The following is a 14429-nucleotide window of genomic DNA, read 5'->3' on the forward strand; positions in this document are numbered from 1 at the left end:
TTATTTCGCTGCCCTCAGAATTGTGTGAACCTTAGTTAAACTGCATCTGCTGTTACACCACCAGAGGCAGGTGTTGTCATAGCCAACATTTGTTGGTAGTTTTAGTAAAGCAACCTTAACGGGAGCACTATGAAGCAACTCCTTGCTTTTCTCTTCTCAGTACAGAAGGTAACTCACTGAAGGGGAACCACAAGGAAGACAAAGAGAGGCTGTGGTGACAGGTAGGTCTCCCATCTTAAAAGTCCTCCCACACAGCTCTGTGATTAACAACTGCTCTTGGACTCCTTATGACAGTAGTGAGGATCCACATGATTTGTCATCTCATTGCCTCTGTACAGAGAGTCTTACTGTTCATTCAAACAACAGCAGCACATTAGCTTGATGAATATGCTGTCTCAAGGAGGACAGGAGATCTGGATCAAGAAGGCGGAAAAGTCTCTGTGACAAGACAGTGACATCCACAGACATGCACTGGTTGTGTATTTATAACGTGGCCATAAAAAGAAGGATAATCCGGTCACTTCAGTATGCCCCAGATATTAGAAATGACTACTGATATGTCATAACTGATCATCAAGCATCCTAGAAATATTTACAACCCTCCATTTAGTGCTTCCATCATGTGTGATGTGTCCTCGGTATTTGGCCAACATCAGTAGAGCTTCTCTGTGTTTTAGTTTGGAAGGTGAACAGTTAATAATCAGCAGGGCTCCTGCAGAGTCAAAGCGGAGAGCATTGATTCTCCCTTGTTGCTATTTGCCGTCTCTTCCATGAATTGTTTATTTTTAGCTTTATAGTTCCTGTTGCCCAGCACAAAGCCAACCTATAGGACATCTACAGCTTCATAAAGCTCCCTTTTTTCAAAGCTTTTCTTTACAATTCTGCAGCATAAGGTCAAATCTTTGGCTTAGAGTGAAGAAACCTCTGTTTGTTTCTCCACAAATAGATATTTTAAAGCCTGTCCAAACCTATGACAGCTATTGGCTCTTGTATCACATTGCTGCCAATCAATACGATTATAAATATCTGATGTTGACGTAAACATCGACAAAGCCAGATGGTGGGACGGTCTTGGCACTGAGTGTGATGTTATAATAGTATGATTCAAGTTTGCTTTTTACACCTAATTAATCACTTTATTCCTGGAAGCCAGTAATATTAGCAGCACAGTTAGCATCATACAGTGACCATAATCTTGTAGGTTTGACCAAGAAAATGAAACCACAGAAAACCGCACAAAAGATGATTTTTCATAGATCATACAAAAATTTCAATGCAAATAAGTATATTAATGACGTAAAAGAAATTCACTGGACTGACATCTGCCTCGAGAGTGACCCTGATATGGCATTATCTATGTTTATTGAAAACTTTTGCTACCTGGCTGACAAACATGCTCCCTTAAAAAGATTTACTGTTAAAAAGAACTACGCATCTTGGTTAGATAATGAACTTAAGGCTGCAATGTCAGAAAGGGATATAGCAAAAGCACATAAGTCTGTCAGTCCACAAGAGTGGGCAAGATATCGCGAGTTAAGAAATCAAGTAACTAAATTGAATAGGCGCAAGAAGAAAGAATATTATCAACTTAAGCTCAAGGAGGCCAACAAGGACAGCAAAAAGGTGTGGAAAGTTTTAAATAATATGATGGGTAGAGATCTTGCTCCGGTGGTGTCTCATATCTACACGGGTGGTACGTTTATAAGTAAAGCCAAGGACATAGCCAATTATTTTGTGAATTATTACAGCAACAAAATAACAAATTTAAAATCTAATATGATCAGAGGCGATCCCACCTTATCACAGTGTCTTATACAGGATGTTATCATGAATAATAAGCAATGCCAATTTAAGTTTGAGGCAGTGAATGTGGAGATGGTAGAGCGCTTATTGATATCACTTCCTGACGATACATCCTCAGGCTCTGATAATATAGACAGTAAACTGCTCAAAGTTGCAGCCAAGTTTGTGTCCCTTCCTATATGTCACATATTTAATAGATCTTTGGCATGCAGCTTATTTCCATTGCAGTGGAAAGAATCGAAAATAATTCCCATTCCTAAAAACAAGAATGACGTTTTTAATGGTGTCAATAGCAGACCTATTAGTCTACTCCCCGTTCTAAGTAGAATTATGGAGAGGATTGTCTATGAACAAATTCAACATTACCTAACAGAAAATCAGTTACTCACTCAGTTTCAACATGCCTACAAACCTGGTTATTCCACCAGTTCAGCTCTTATTCACATGACAGATAACTGGTATAAATATCTAGATAATGGGAATCTGGCCGGGGTGGTATTTTTGGATTTTAGTGCTGCATTTGATTTGATAAATCATGATCTTTTGATAGATAAGCTAAAATGTTATGGATTTTCACCAGCTGCTTTGTGCTGGATGGAAAGTTATTTGTCTGGAAGAAGGCAAAAGGTTTATTATAATGGTTATTTCTCAGAGGGCTGTGAAATGAACTGTGGTCTACCCCAAGGCAGCTGCCTCAGTCGACTTCTCTATTCAGTCTTTACAAATTATTTGCCGTATGTCCTGGATAAATCTCATCTTGTAATGTATGCTGATGACTCCACCATGTTTTATTCAGCCAGTAGCCACTCTGAATTGACAAGCGTATTACAACTAGATTTGCTGAACGTGTTTGATTGGATAAGTAAAAACAACATGATTTTAAACGTGTCTAAATCCAAATCCATGTTAATAGGAAGTAGAGTACGCTTCGTCAACAGCCCACAACTAAATCTTTCCATAGCTGGATCGGTATTAGAACAAGTCATCCAGATTAAATTACTTGGTGTTACCATAAACCACCACCTTTCATGGTCTCAGCACATAAACTCTGTTATTAAGAAAATGGGACAGGGCATAGCTATAGCTAGGAAATGCTCTTTTTATATCACTTCTTCAATTATGAAAGATGTCATTAATGCACTAGTATTATCTCATCTAGAGTACTGCTCAATCATTTGGTCAGCAGCTAATAAGACAGATCTGAACAGACTTCAGTTAGTCCAAAATAGGGCGGCCAGATTAGTGTTAAGGTGTTCATATTATACAAGTATTGATAAAATGCACGATAAACTTTCTTGGCTTTCTGTACAAGCTAAATTATACTATGGCTTACTTGTATTTTTAAAGAAAGCAATACTGGTAAACACACCACACTTTTTTTATGCTCAGTTGCAGTATCCAGATGAAATACATAATCATGCTACACGATTCTCAACTAACCACAATTTAGTAACTCCTTGAGTTAAAAGTAACTTTTTGAAAAACTCTGTTATATTTAGAGCATCTTTTCAGTGGAATAAGTTGCCTTATGCTTTATTTGTAAAAATTGTAGAGGGTAATGTCACTTGTAATGGAAATTGTGTATTTTGTTTGAGTGTTTTTCTTATCATTTTTAATATTTACATGTTTACATTTTCAGAATTGTAAAACCTTATTGTGGATGTAAGAGCCATATTATGTGGACATTTTTGCATCCAACTCATTGTGTAACATTTTATTTGGTGGTATTTGATGGTTTGGGCCCCAGGAAGACTAGCAACCACTGTTGTGGAAGCTAATGGGGTTCCTTATAAATAAACAAATAAATAAACAAATAAACATACATCAGTAAAATGAAATGCATACAGCTCCACGCCTCAGAGACTTCAGCCATCGATCGTACTGTAAGAGAAGCCATCTGTAACTCAATTAAGTGGAATACGACAGAGGACAGTCAAATGTGACCCACTGATAAAGACCTGTTACTGACACATTGACAGCAGGATGAGAGAGGGAGGAAAAGAGAAAGAGAGAGCAATTGCCATCAGGTTCATGGCCACTTAAGACAGGTGGATCCCATCTTCTTATCCTCTGGATCAATACTACCCATTATTCATCTCAAACTGCAGATGAATAATTAAGCTTTCCTACTGGCAGTCTCTCCTTGAGGAGAAGGGTAGAGGAAGGCCACAAAAGCCATCTTGAAAGTGACATCAGTGAATGGTCACCTCGTCGAACGGGACAGAACGAACAGATTCAACAAGCGCAGTTACTCGGCTGGACTAAGACAAATGGCTCCGTTAAGGAGTCTGCTGGCATGTAATGTTAAGTACGGCACATGAGAACAAATCTACAAGTGCTACTGCTAAAGGTCAACAAGGGAAATAAGATGTAATCACAGCACTATAAGCATAAGCTGTTTAATTATAGACATTCACAGGTGCTGGTTGATGCACACAAGTATGCAGGACGTGTGTTTGTGCTCTTTAAATTTTGAATGAACAGAAGAAATTAAAGCGGCAGAACAAGGGTAAAAAAGAATCGACCGCGACGCCATCAAACTGAAAATAAAACTCCAGCGTACGGTTGAATCACCTACAATGCAACATCGGAGGAGCTACTGCTCCTCATTTTATAATGAAGAATGAAGCTCAGCTTTGCATGACAGTTGCCATGGTGACTTTGTCCTTACTACCCTAATGGTATGTGTACTGTGTGCTGATTGTTTGCAGGCCTTAATAAAGAGCCGCAGTAAGTCACATGTGAGAAAGTGACATTATTCTGTTCGTTTTGGGGTGACCCACAGTAGGTTTGCCGTCTCGTTGATTCTTCCCGCTGCTTCAGGCTTTGATGGTCTTTTCACTGACTCACCAACACATATGACACACATGAGGCAGCCAAGCAGAGAGACGCTCACCATGACACAGAACAACCAAAGTGGAGGGAGTGCTTGAGTCAGGATTGTCTAAAAGGAGGTCAAATGGGCCCATCAGTAATTCCTCTGTGGTAGGGACAGTAAAGCTGTGAGAGCTCTTTATGGACAAAACAACCTAAAAACTTTGACTAACCTAGAGGTATCTTATATCTGTGTTTTAATTACACAAAAAAATCCAAAAATATATAAAAAAAATGTTTAACTCATCAATGTGAAATTACAGGTTTTGAATGTCTGTGGGCCAGAAACAAATATGAATACTTATGAAGGTCACATAGACTTAAACATGTAACAGACAGAAGTTGGTTTTGTGTGTGCCACATTTTTTTTTAACTTATGGTTACATTTCAGCTTTCAGTACAGCAGAAAACAGAACAGTGACACAGGGCCACCCTCACTCTAAGTCAAGAGTTGCAATAAGAAAATACAGAGCTGGAAATGAGTCCAATTTCACTTGAATCAAAAATCAGAGTCCAACATGTAGGGTGAGCACATTCAATAACAATGCTTTGATCTAGGCCATTAATCAATCTCCCCCTTTTATCCATCCAACTACTTATCCATGGGTCCCCATCTACTCCACATCTATTCCCCACTATCCCCTCCTCCATCCACACGCCCTTTCAGTTTCATCATTTCTCCATCATCTATTGACTGCTGCTCTCAGACAGGAAGTTGTTGAAAGAGCTCAAACAGTGGGCTCCCCCTCTCTCACCCACCAGTGAATAATGAAATCAAAGTGACTAATTGTCAGGAGGTTGGGAAGTTAAGATTACCACTAATGTGTGTGTGTGCAAAAGTCTCTGTGTGGGCATGCATGGCACAAACACACACCTGAGACTCTGTGTATGACTCATCTAATGTCCCTGAAGTTCTCCAATGCCCACAGTGCTTCCTCTGAGCCCAGCAGAGACCATTAAACCTGCAGACTGCTGATACGGAGTGACCATGGTCTCCATCATTACAAGCCTACACCTTCCTCACATCTGAGTCATGCTATGCCTGCATCACACTATGATTATTCTAAGCAGAATATAGGACTTACAAAGTATGTAAAACACAAGATTTTCTGTAGGTATTTTTAGACAGCATTTTACTAGGGAAAGTCATTTATGGCTTCCTGTGTTTAAACGACACTTTACATCCAAGAGCTTGCTCTCTTCTGCCAAATTAAAAACATTCCCAGAGTTAAGACCACGAGTCTGGTCTACATGACAGAATGCCAGTGATATTATAACTCATCCTGAGGGAAGATTAGGTGTGTAATGACCATCCAACAGTTGAGACATTTCACAGGAAACCACAATTGTTGTCAGCGTGCTCAGCAATCATTTTGACAACACTAAAATTACTGATATTGCTCTTCCAGGCACCATGCACAAAAATTTGGCTTCACTCTCTGCCCATTCTGACATACTGTAAATAAACTAATTGCAATCCATCTATTGGGACCAAATTAATTGAATAACAGACTCATCAAATCACCAACTGACTATGCCATTCACAAGGCCCTAAAGATTCAATGCACTACTCAGCAAATCATGTTGTAAAAGTAAATCTGCGGTTAATACCTGAATAGATCTCAGTTTGTTTTATTGTTTGTTTTCTTTAATCATCTAGATCCAAAACAGTTTCAAATCTATCTGACTGCTCGTGTTGTTGCCAGAATAACTAGATAACCAATTCTGACAACTTTCTTTTTTCCCCACAAATCTGGTATCCAGACAGTCCTTCCCCTCACCACTCTCTAGTGTCACTGTACAAAATATAATGAAAGCTCTGCTATGCCAGTTCAGCTGAGAGCACTTCAATAGACTGAAAGAGGGAGAGGGATGTTCAGGCCAAAAAAATGACCTAAACATGACTCAACATGAAAAAATGATTCCAATTCCTGTTGTACATGCAAGCCTTCCTGTTTGGGACACTGGTTACGATTTGACTAAATTAATCCGTTATATCCTGATATATTGGAAGAGGTCTAAGGAAGACGACTGGAGGGGAGTTTTATACAGTATATTGCCTTAGTTTGCAGACCAGTTTCCTGCTTCCTGGTTCCATCTACTGGAGATGACAATAGTTACTGTAGGTGGAGCCCAGCTTATGCTTCTTACGTCCTTACCAACGTTCAAGTTAAGCAACCAGTTTTAACAGATATGAATTTGTATGCAGATTTTTTTTTTGCACCACTGCCTAGTTAGCTGATTATTAAAGCTGTCAGAATCTGTTCACTTCCTCTTGATGCTTATGTCCAAAATCAAAATCAGGTATAAATGGAGCTAAGCAGCTTAAAATGCTGCTTCTAAACACAAAGTCCAACTACTGTTTACGTTTTTGCATATAGTAAACTGATCACGAGTCAGAAATAAATAAACAATGTATATCCCCTTTTGATTCTGTTGAAGAAAAGGTAATTTTTTCTATAGCGATATCCTCCCCTGACAGCATCCATATCCAAACTGTAACACCATTAGGTGTCAGATGTGGAAAAAGCATACAGGTGTGTATCAGGACCCATATTCCAGCTGGTTGTGGTGGTAAAGGAAGACTGCTATCAGTTGGTTAATGTTTGCTGTACAGATTGGTGACAGGATCTCAAAAATCCAACAATTTCTTAGAAAACCCCCCCATTATTGTACAATAATTAAACAGCACATAAACAAATCAACTTTACCAAAGGAAGTATATAATGGTGAGGTCGGTAGTTGTTAGAAGTGGTCCAAAGGGGTGGACCACTTCTAACAACTTGTAACCATGGACCCTAACTTGTAACCATGTAGACATCAAACAATCTGATGTGGTGCATGAAAATTACTGTGGTCATAAACCACAACCTGTTTTTAATTTTAGTTTCATTTTACTTTCAATATATTAATATAAACATTATTATATTCAGTTTCAAACATACTGCGAGAACAGTATGATTCAATATAAAGTAAAACACGAGAGGCATAAACTGAGGCTAAGCATTGTGCAAAGTGTCCCAGAGTACTGAGTGATTGTTACTTAACATACTCAGTGCACTTTTACCTCATCATGCACCTAAATATGCACTAGGACTTGGCCCTGTCTGAATGCTTTTTGTTTTTTACATACGCCTCTAGGTCCCAGAATAAACGAGAGTTTACTTTACAAAGCTATCATATCAAACAGAAATGATGGTTAAGGGAGCAAATGTAAAACCCGAGTATGCAATAAAAGGGACCAGGAGCTAGTCAGGACACCTAATGGGTCTATGAGGAACTCAGGCAAGATCCAAAATAGCAATCCAACTGGAGCATCCATCTCCATGGTGTGATAAAGTTAGTGTGTCTGGAGAAAAACACTTGTGGCCAGCACTTTTTCTGTTCTTCGTTTCATTTGACTTTGAGTGACCGTCCTCACGGGCAGTCTGTGGAAAGACAGTCCCCACCCTGTCGATAGCGACTCACTTGTGTGCTAGTCTTTGTCTCGCTCTGTCTGTATCTTTCTGTCTCCTCATCCATCTCTGTTGTTTCCAGAGACTTCAAACACTTTTTAAATTGGATGCAGGTCAGCCAATAGCTGGACTTGGCTGAATGAACTGGTGTTATCAGTGTCTAGGCAGATGGGAGCTGCACAGGTGATTTCTCAAAACTAAAAAAAAAGAAAAAAAGAGGGGGGCAGAAAGAAGCCTGTGTGAGACGTAAAGGAAGGAAGAAGGAGAAGAAGGACGGAGGAAGAGGGAGGGCGACTGTATTGATAAAGTGGCACAAACGGAAACTCCTTTTTCCTGTCGGTGCTGTGCAATAGATTATAAACTTATCTGATGGACAGCGAAATACGGAAACATCGCCGTTCCTGCCATCCTCAGAGTGGGAGATAGGTTTAAGATAAAGCCGCTTCTCAATCACTGGGACTGGCGGTCATGTGTCTCTCACAGTGTCGGCAAGATTTGGTTATATCCCCGAGAACGCTGTAGGTTAACGCTCGCTATGAAACTACAGGACCCAGTGATAGAGGAAGACTGCTCACTGCATCCATCACTTTAGCAATAATTTAGTGGGTGGGCAGCATTTGATTAAGATACAAATCCTTCAAATATCTCCCTATTTTTCTTGAATGTCAGCATTTCTGTCCATCTTGCTGACTCTTTGTTGCCCCTCTGTTTATATGAAGGGGCCACGACACAGTGCCCTAGCTCTGACAAATATCCTGTCGTAACCGTTAAGCCTGTTCGAGCCCCGGTGAGGTAAACAAGGCCCTTGTCAATCAGCAGGTCTCAGATGACTGACAGGTTAGGCCAGCCGGTAGAGGTGGAGGCGGTGTTGGTGCTGGGAAATCACACTGGAGCCAACAGCACTGATGGGAACAATAACAGTGGGTTTAGGGTAGAGGAATGACAGTAAGCTCCCTAGCTCCCTCTTCCCTTTCCTTCCTCTCTTCATCTCCTCCTCAGTCCTCAGCAGAGAGACAGACAGATCCACAGCAATCCCACTTCCACAGAGAGAAAGGCGAGGAAAGGCAGTCTGACTGCAGCTGGATTTGAGGGTCATTTGAAGAACACAACAAGGCAAAGCACACACAGTTCCATTTTCAGTTCATGCCAGGGAACCAGAGTCCTCTCTCCCTCTCCCCGTATTACTTCACCAACCCCCCTCCTTTCTCCTACACAACAGCTAAATCAATAGAAATGACAAGGCAGTCGGAAGGTCATTCGTGAGCACAGCGAGCGCTGTGGTGGAATGCTCGCCGATTCGCGGCGGACAGAACAAGTGGAAAAACAAATGCACATCCTGCCAGCGCTCCTGCCTGCCTGTCCTGCTCTAGTTCAGCTGGAGGAAAGAACAGAGCTCTGCTTTCTATACATCTACGTGCAAAATGGAGCTGAGGCTGTATCTTTAACAGAGAATATATTGTTTCCATAAGATTTCTATCAGTAACCCCACTCGTCTGTTTACACATACTATGTATACTACACACACACACACACACACACTGCCCTCTTTATGTAAACAGTTTGAGGATGAGATACACGTGCTAGGCTGGCAAAATACACAAAATGCTTATCGCCCTCACTAATGAGCTACGAAGCATGTGCCTTCACCATACACAAGCACAACCACTACAGCTTGAATATTGTTGGAGATAGTCAGAGCTACATAATCCACCAGCAGGAGACACACACTGAAGCAGAAAGGCATCAAAAACACACAACAGCATTAATACAGGAGGAGCGGAGAGTTGCTTGTGTGTTACTCACAGAATATTCGATGGTCCCTTTGGGTCTCTGGAACGACATGCGCCTGCCATCCTTCTTTTCTGGAGTCTTCTTCTGGCCAGTATCTGAAAGCAAACGAGGCAAGGTGCGCATTACATTCATGTTCCTCTCTCCCCAGCTTGTCACAAGCTGCCGTTTCCCAGCCCCGTGGGTAGACAGCTCATTCGTCAACAGTGAGCGAGCCAGCCAGCCAGCAATGTGAGCTGTGAGCGCCCGGACCACTTTCGCTCTCTCTATCTCTCCTGTTCTCGCTCTGCTGCTACCCTCCTGCTTTTCCTCTCTCTCTCTCTATCGCACTGTCCTCTCCTTCATCTGCCTCCCCTCCCTCTCTCGCTCCCTTCTCCTCCTGGCCCGCCGTGCAGCGCAATGACAGGGGCTGAAAATCTTGGCCAACTCCCCCCGTTGCCTCTCACAGCAGAAGGAGACCAGACTGACCTCCATCAGGGCACCGACGATCTGATTGCGAGCCCAAGAAGAGGAGAAGGAGGTGGATTCAGATGGGAAGCGGGGCGTGCTAAGCTGGAGACAGAAGGGGAAAAAAAGGAAAAGGGGGGCTGAACTGGAGTGTTGATGGAGGGGAAGGAAGGGCTCGATGCTACATGTTGGTTGGGTAATGGAAGGATGTTCCATAGAACAGTGACAGCTAAAGAGGAAGAAGTGTAGTGTTTGGGGGGTGGGGGTTAAAAATGACATTTACAACGTCTCTACTCTTCCTGGAAGGACCTGGCAGGTATGTAAAGGAAGTAGAAGGCAGAGCAAATTTAAGGTGGATGGCAGAGGATAACAGGAGGGCAATTGCGGCTACTGAGGTTTTAGTCAGAGAACATGAAAAATGCATGATATGGGAAAAGATGGGTAGGCTAGGGTGGTGCAGAAGATAAAGGGACAAAGGGTTAATGGGGACAGGAGAAGGTGGAGTTATACAGTTGGAGAAGGGTCGGGGTGGGGATGGGATAAGACAGAAGGATAAAGGCAAGAAGGGTGGATGGAATACTGAAAATCAGTAGATGAAAGACAAAAGATGGGATGGAGATGAAAGAAGGATGCTCTTGGGAATGAAGATGATGTTGAAAAGAGGCCAACGTTGCTCTTTGACTTGAGCAAGTCGGCCACTGAGCTTCAAGAATACTATACAAGCATTTATTTATTCAGGGGTAGGGTGTGGGACCAAAGAAGAGATGATTGGAGGAGGCTATTGGATTTATATAAAATATTTATGATGCACATATGTTGACCCGATACCCTCAGACACCTCTCTCGTAAGTCTTTGTTTTGTAGATGCTGCACATGGCTAATCAGCGGCGTTATTCGTTCCCTTATCATCAGGCATCTGAGATAGCTCAAAACATGAGTCATACACCAGTGTTGCTATTTCTGGGGCTTAGGAGTGCCTGGCAGTGAGTGAGAGGGGAGGGGGGGAAACAGAGCTGCTTCAGGTGTACAGCAACGATGATGTGGCTTACGTTTCTGAAAAAATATACAATACAGTCATAATCAGAGATGTCAGACAGGCAGCTAATGTTGCCTAACCCAAGTCATCCCCCATATATACTCACTTCTAATCCTGTCCATCCCACCCTCCGTCTTTCCATACAACCGTCTCCAAACCGCACATCATAGCAGGTCTACTATTGAAACTATAAGCTATAAGCAGTTCCTGTCTGCAATCTATACAAGGCGTACAGAGAACTATCACTGAATTCTTTGCATAATAAAGAAGAGAATAGTACTCTTCTAAAACAAGCTCTGCAAACTTTTTTTATTATCACTAAGTGCACTGATTGCTGGTGATGTTACATTAATTTTGCGGCACCATCATGAGTATTTTATTGTCGAAGCAGGAAAATAAAATACTGGTTTTCATTTTCTTCTAGAAATTGATTTTTAGACCAATATCTGTGGAATTACCTGCTGTAAATTTACATTTTTTCTTATACACCACTATTATTATTACCCCTCAGCCGTGAAAGACTGATGGGGTACTCTTATCACCCTGCTGTGTGGGCGGACAGTGTGGACATGGTTGTGAATGTGATAACTCAAAAAAGAAGCCATCTAGGATTCATAATTCATAATATGACACTAAAAATCTTGGATTAGTTGTCAGTGACCTTGATCTCAAAGTCAAGGTCAGAGGTCAAATTAGGTCACCTAGAACCTTCAAATTAACCCTGGAGAACCCATGGGGTCAAATTTGACCCCATGGTTTCCCTAGTAAACCAATGGGGTAGGATCTGACCCCATTGGTTCTCCAGGGTTATTAATACCATACTAGGAGGGCGAAGGGTAGCACTGGCGGCTCAACAGTATTTTCATTATTAGCTTGCTAATGAATGGATCATCGTGCTGCTGTAACTTATGTTTCTTGTGACAAGGTCTCCCAAATCAATTCATTCATGTTGTGTTTGGGTCCAATGGTCTGTTATGGAACCACTAAAGACCACGAGCAGCTCTTATGAAATTCAATAAATGAATTTAAAGGCCTGAAGCCTATATAGTCTTTCCTAAGGAAACCACCCAAAAAGCATAGAACAATTTAGCATTTTATCAATTCCTACCCTAGTGACCATCATGTCACCCCTCATTATAAGTTCATCAGTTAAAAGGACTTCAAGCTGGGAATCACTGTGGCAGACTATGTCTCTGCTGGCTCACACATCACACTTACATTACTAGTGGAATTTTCAGACAGGTCCATCCAAGATATCTGCAATGAAACCAATTCATTCAATATAAAAGCCACTCTCTCTGAAACACTATGAGGTTTGATTTAATCAACTCTGTCCTGCAAAATTACAACACATGACAACCTGTGTAGCACTTTGAAATTCTTGGAAAGCAAGTTGTTTTGATCAAAAACATACTGACCTGCCAAACTGCGAACGTGCGCCAAATCAATTATCCTCCATCTAAATGAAAACCTTTGACGGATGATTGCTTTCAGTAGGAAAACACAATCTGGAGCTGCTGATTGTGGATGATGGAGTTTGTGGTGCTTTTTAGAGGCGACCTGTCATAACTGTGAGTTCATCCTCTCCCTGTTATGAATGAATAATCCACTGTGTCGCTGTTTAATTGCTGGTCATGGCAGCATGGCAGACTGAAACCCAATATGCGACTCAGTAAGTAGACAGCAGAGGTGTTGATGTGCTTTGTTAGCTGGTCCAAGCTGAGTGGGCTAACAACATAAGAAAGCAGTGACGATGCCTCAGACTTCCAAATTTTGGAAAATGCCAGGAGTGGGAGAACATGAACTAGCAATGAGGACCAAAACAGACACGCAGTGAAAGAAAAAAGCAGCTCTACATTAGCAGCTGCAGGGGTGTTCGCACATGGGGAGTCGGTGATTGCTCTAAAATTAAACTTCACCCTGGATCATGGCACAAGAAATGGGCATTTTATTCACTCTCCAGACACGCAGCAGAGCACAGCGCCAGGGCATCTTCAATAAGAAAGGCTCTGGTTTCATTCCACTCCGCAGGAAACCGGCAGCATCTGCTGTTTCAGTATACGCGCTGCTTCAATACAAGGAATCTCCTCAAGTCTACAAATCACAGCATAGTTTATGCCGTGTGATCCAACAGAATCTCGAGATGTGTTGGAATGTTGCTCTTCAATAAAAATAAATAAATAAATAAATAAAGTTTCTGCTGTCAATACCAAAAACTGTAAAGCACTTCCCAACATGTACTGGGATAGTGGGATAATGTGCACAAGCAGGAGCACTGGGTGCATGAGGCCATAATGGAACGGTGTGAAGAAATGATTGGCGCAATTATAGATCAAACACGGACACGGTTTGACAAAACATTCAAGGAGATGTAAACCGAGGTCACCTTTTATCCAATTTGTGGTTCAACCAAGTAAAACAACCGTTACCACAATGTCAGCTTTCTTTACTGCTGTCGTTTCCCCATAAGGAACATTTTACTTGGCTCATTAATTGGCTGAATTATAATAACACTGGGTCAGCTGTGTGAGAGAGGCTGTGAGACCGGCTCAGACACTGAAAGGAGCTGCCGTGTGTCGGGAAAAACAAAGGCCGTCTCTCACTAATGGAAACGGTCACAAGAGCTCATGCCTTTCTGAGCAACTCAGCCAAAGAAAAACAAAAAGGCGACCACATCGTGGACGCTGCCTCGTGGCTACACAACACTGCAAGGCGCAGCAAAGCAAGTATCACTAAGAAGAAACATCAACTAATAAAGTCATTACAATTCACTAATGAAATGGTACCAAGTCAGGCTTTTACAGGAAATAAAGAAATAACCATATTATTAATTAATTTAGGCATCTGTAAATAATTAAAGTAATATGTAAGTAATTTTAACTACTGCATTGTATTTTACAGAAAAGAAGAAACAATGAAATTGTAAGTAACTCGTATTTTACAGGGAAATGAGACACAAATTTTACTGCAGTATACCCAAAAACAAACAACGTTTCCCTATCTTACGTCGTAAGCACACTGTACTT

At 41.5% G+C, this 14429-nt stretch overlaps 1 protein-coding gene across 9 annotated transcripts in view; it reads right to left on the reverse strand.

The window, feature by feature from the left end:
• Nucleotides 1–14429, reverse strand: part of oxr1a (oxidation resistance 1a) — a 180639-nt gene that overhangs the window by 37811 nt on the left and 128399 nt on the right. For all 9 annotated transcript variants that reach the window (XM_085290775.1, XM_085290776.1, XM_085290781.1 and 6 more), the window contains one exon: nucleotides 9936–10018. In XM_085290775.1, coding sequence (XP_085146901.1) covers nucleotides 9936–10018 — 83 coding nt within the window. The remainder of the gene's footprint in view (nucleotides 1–9935; nucleotides 10019–14429) is intronic.

The sequence above is a fragment of the Mchenga conophoros genome, linkage group LG11 (assembly GCF_057382185.1).
Source record: "Mchenga conophoros isolate Kocher_MC1m ecotype Shallow Benthic linkage group LG11, M_conophoros_male_GT1.1, whole genome shotgun sequence".
NCBI lineage: Eukaryota > Metazoa > Chordata > Actinopteri > Cichliformes > Cichlidae > Mchenga > Mchenga conophoros.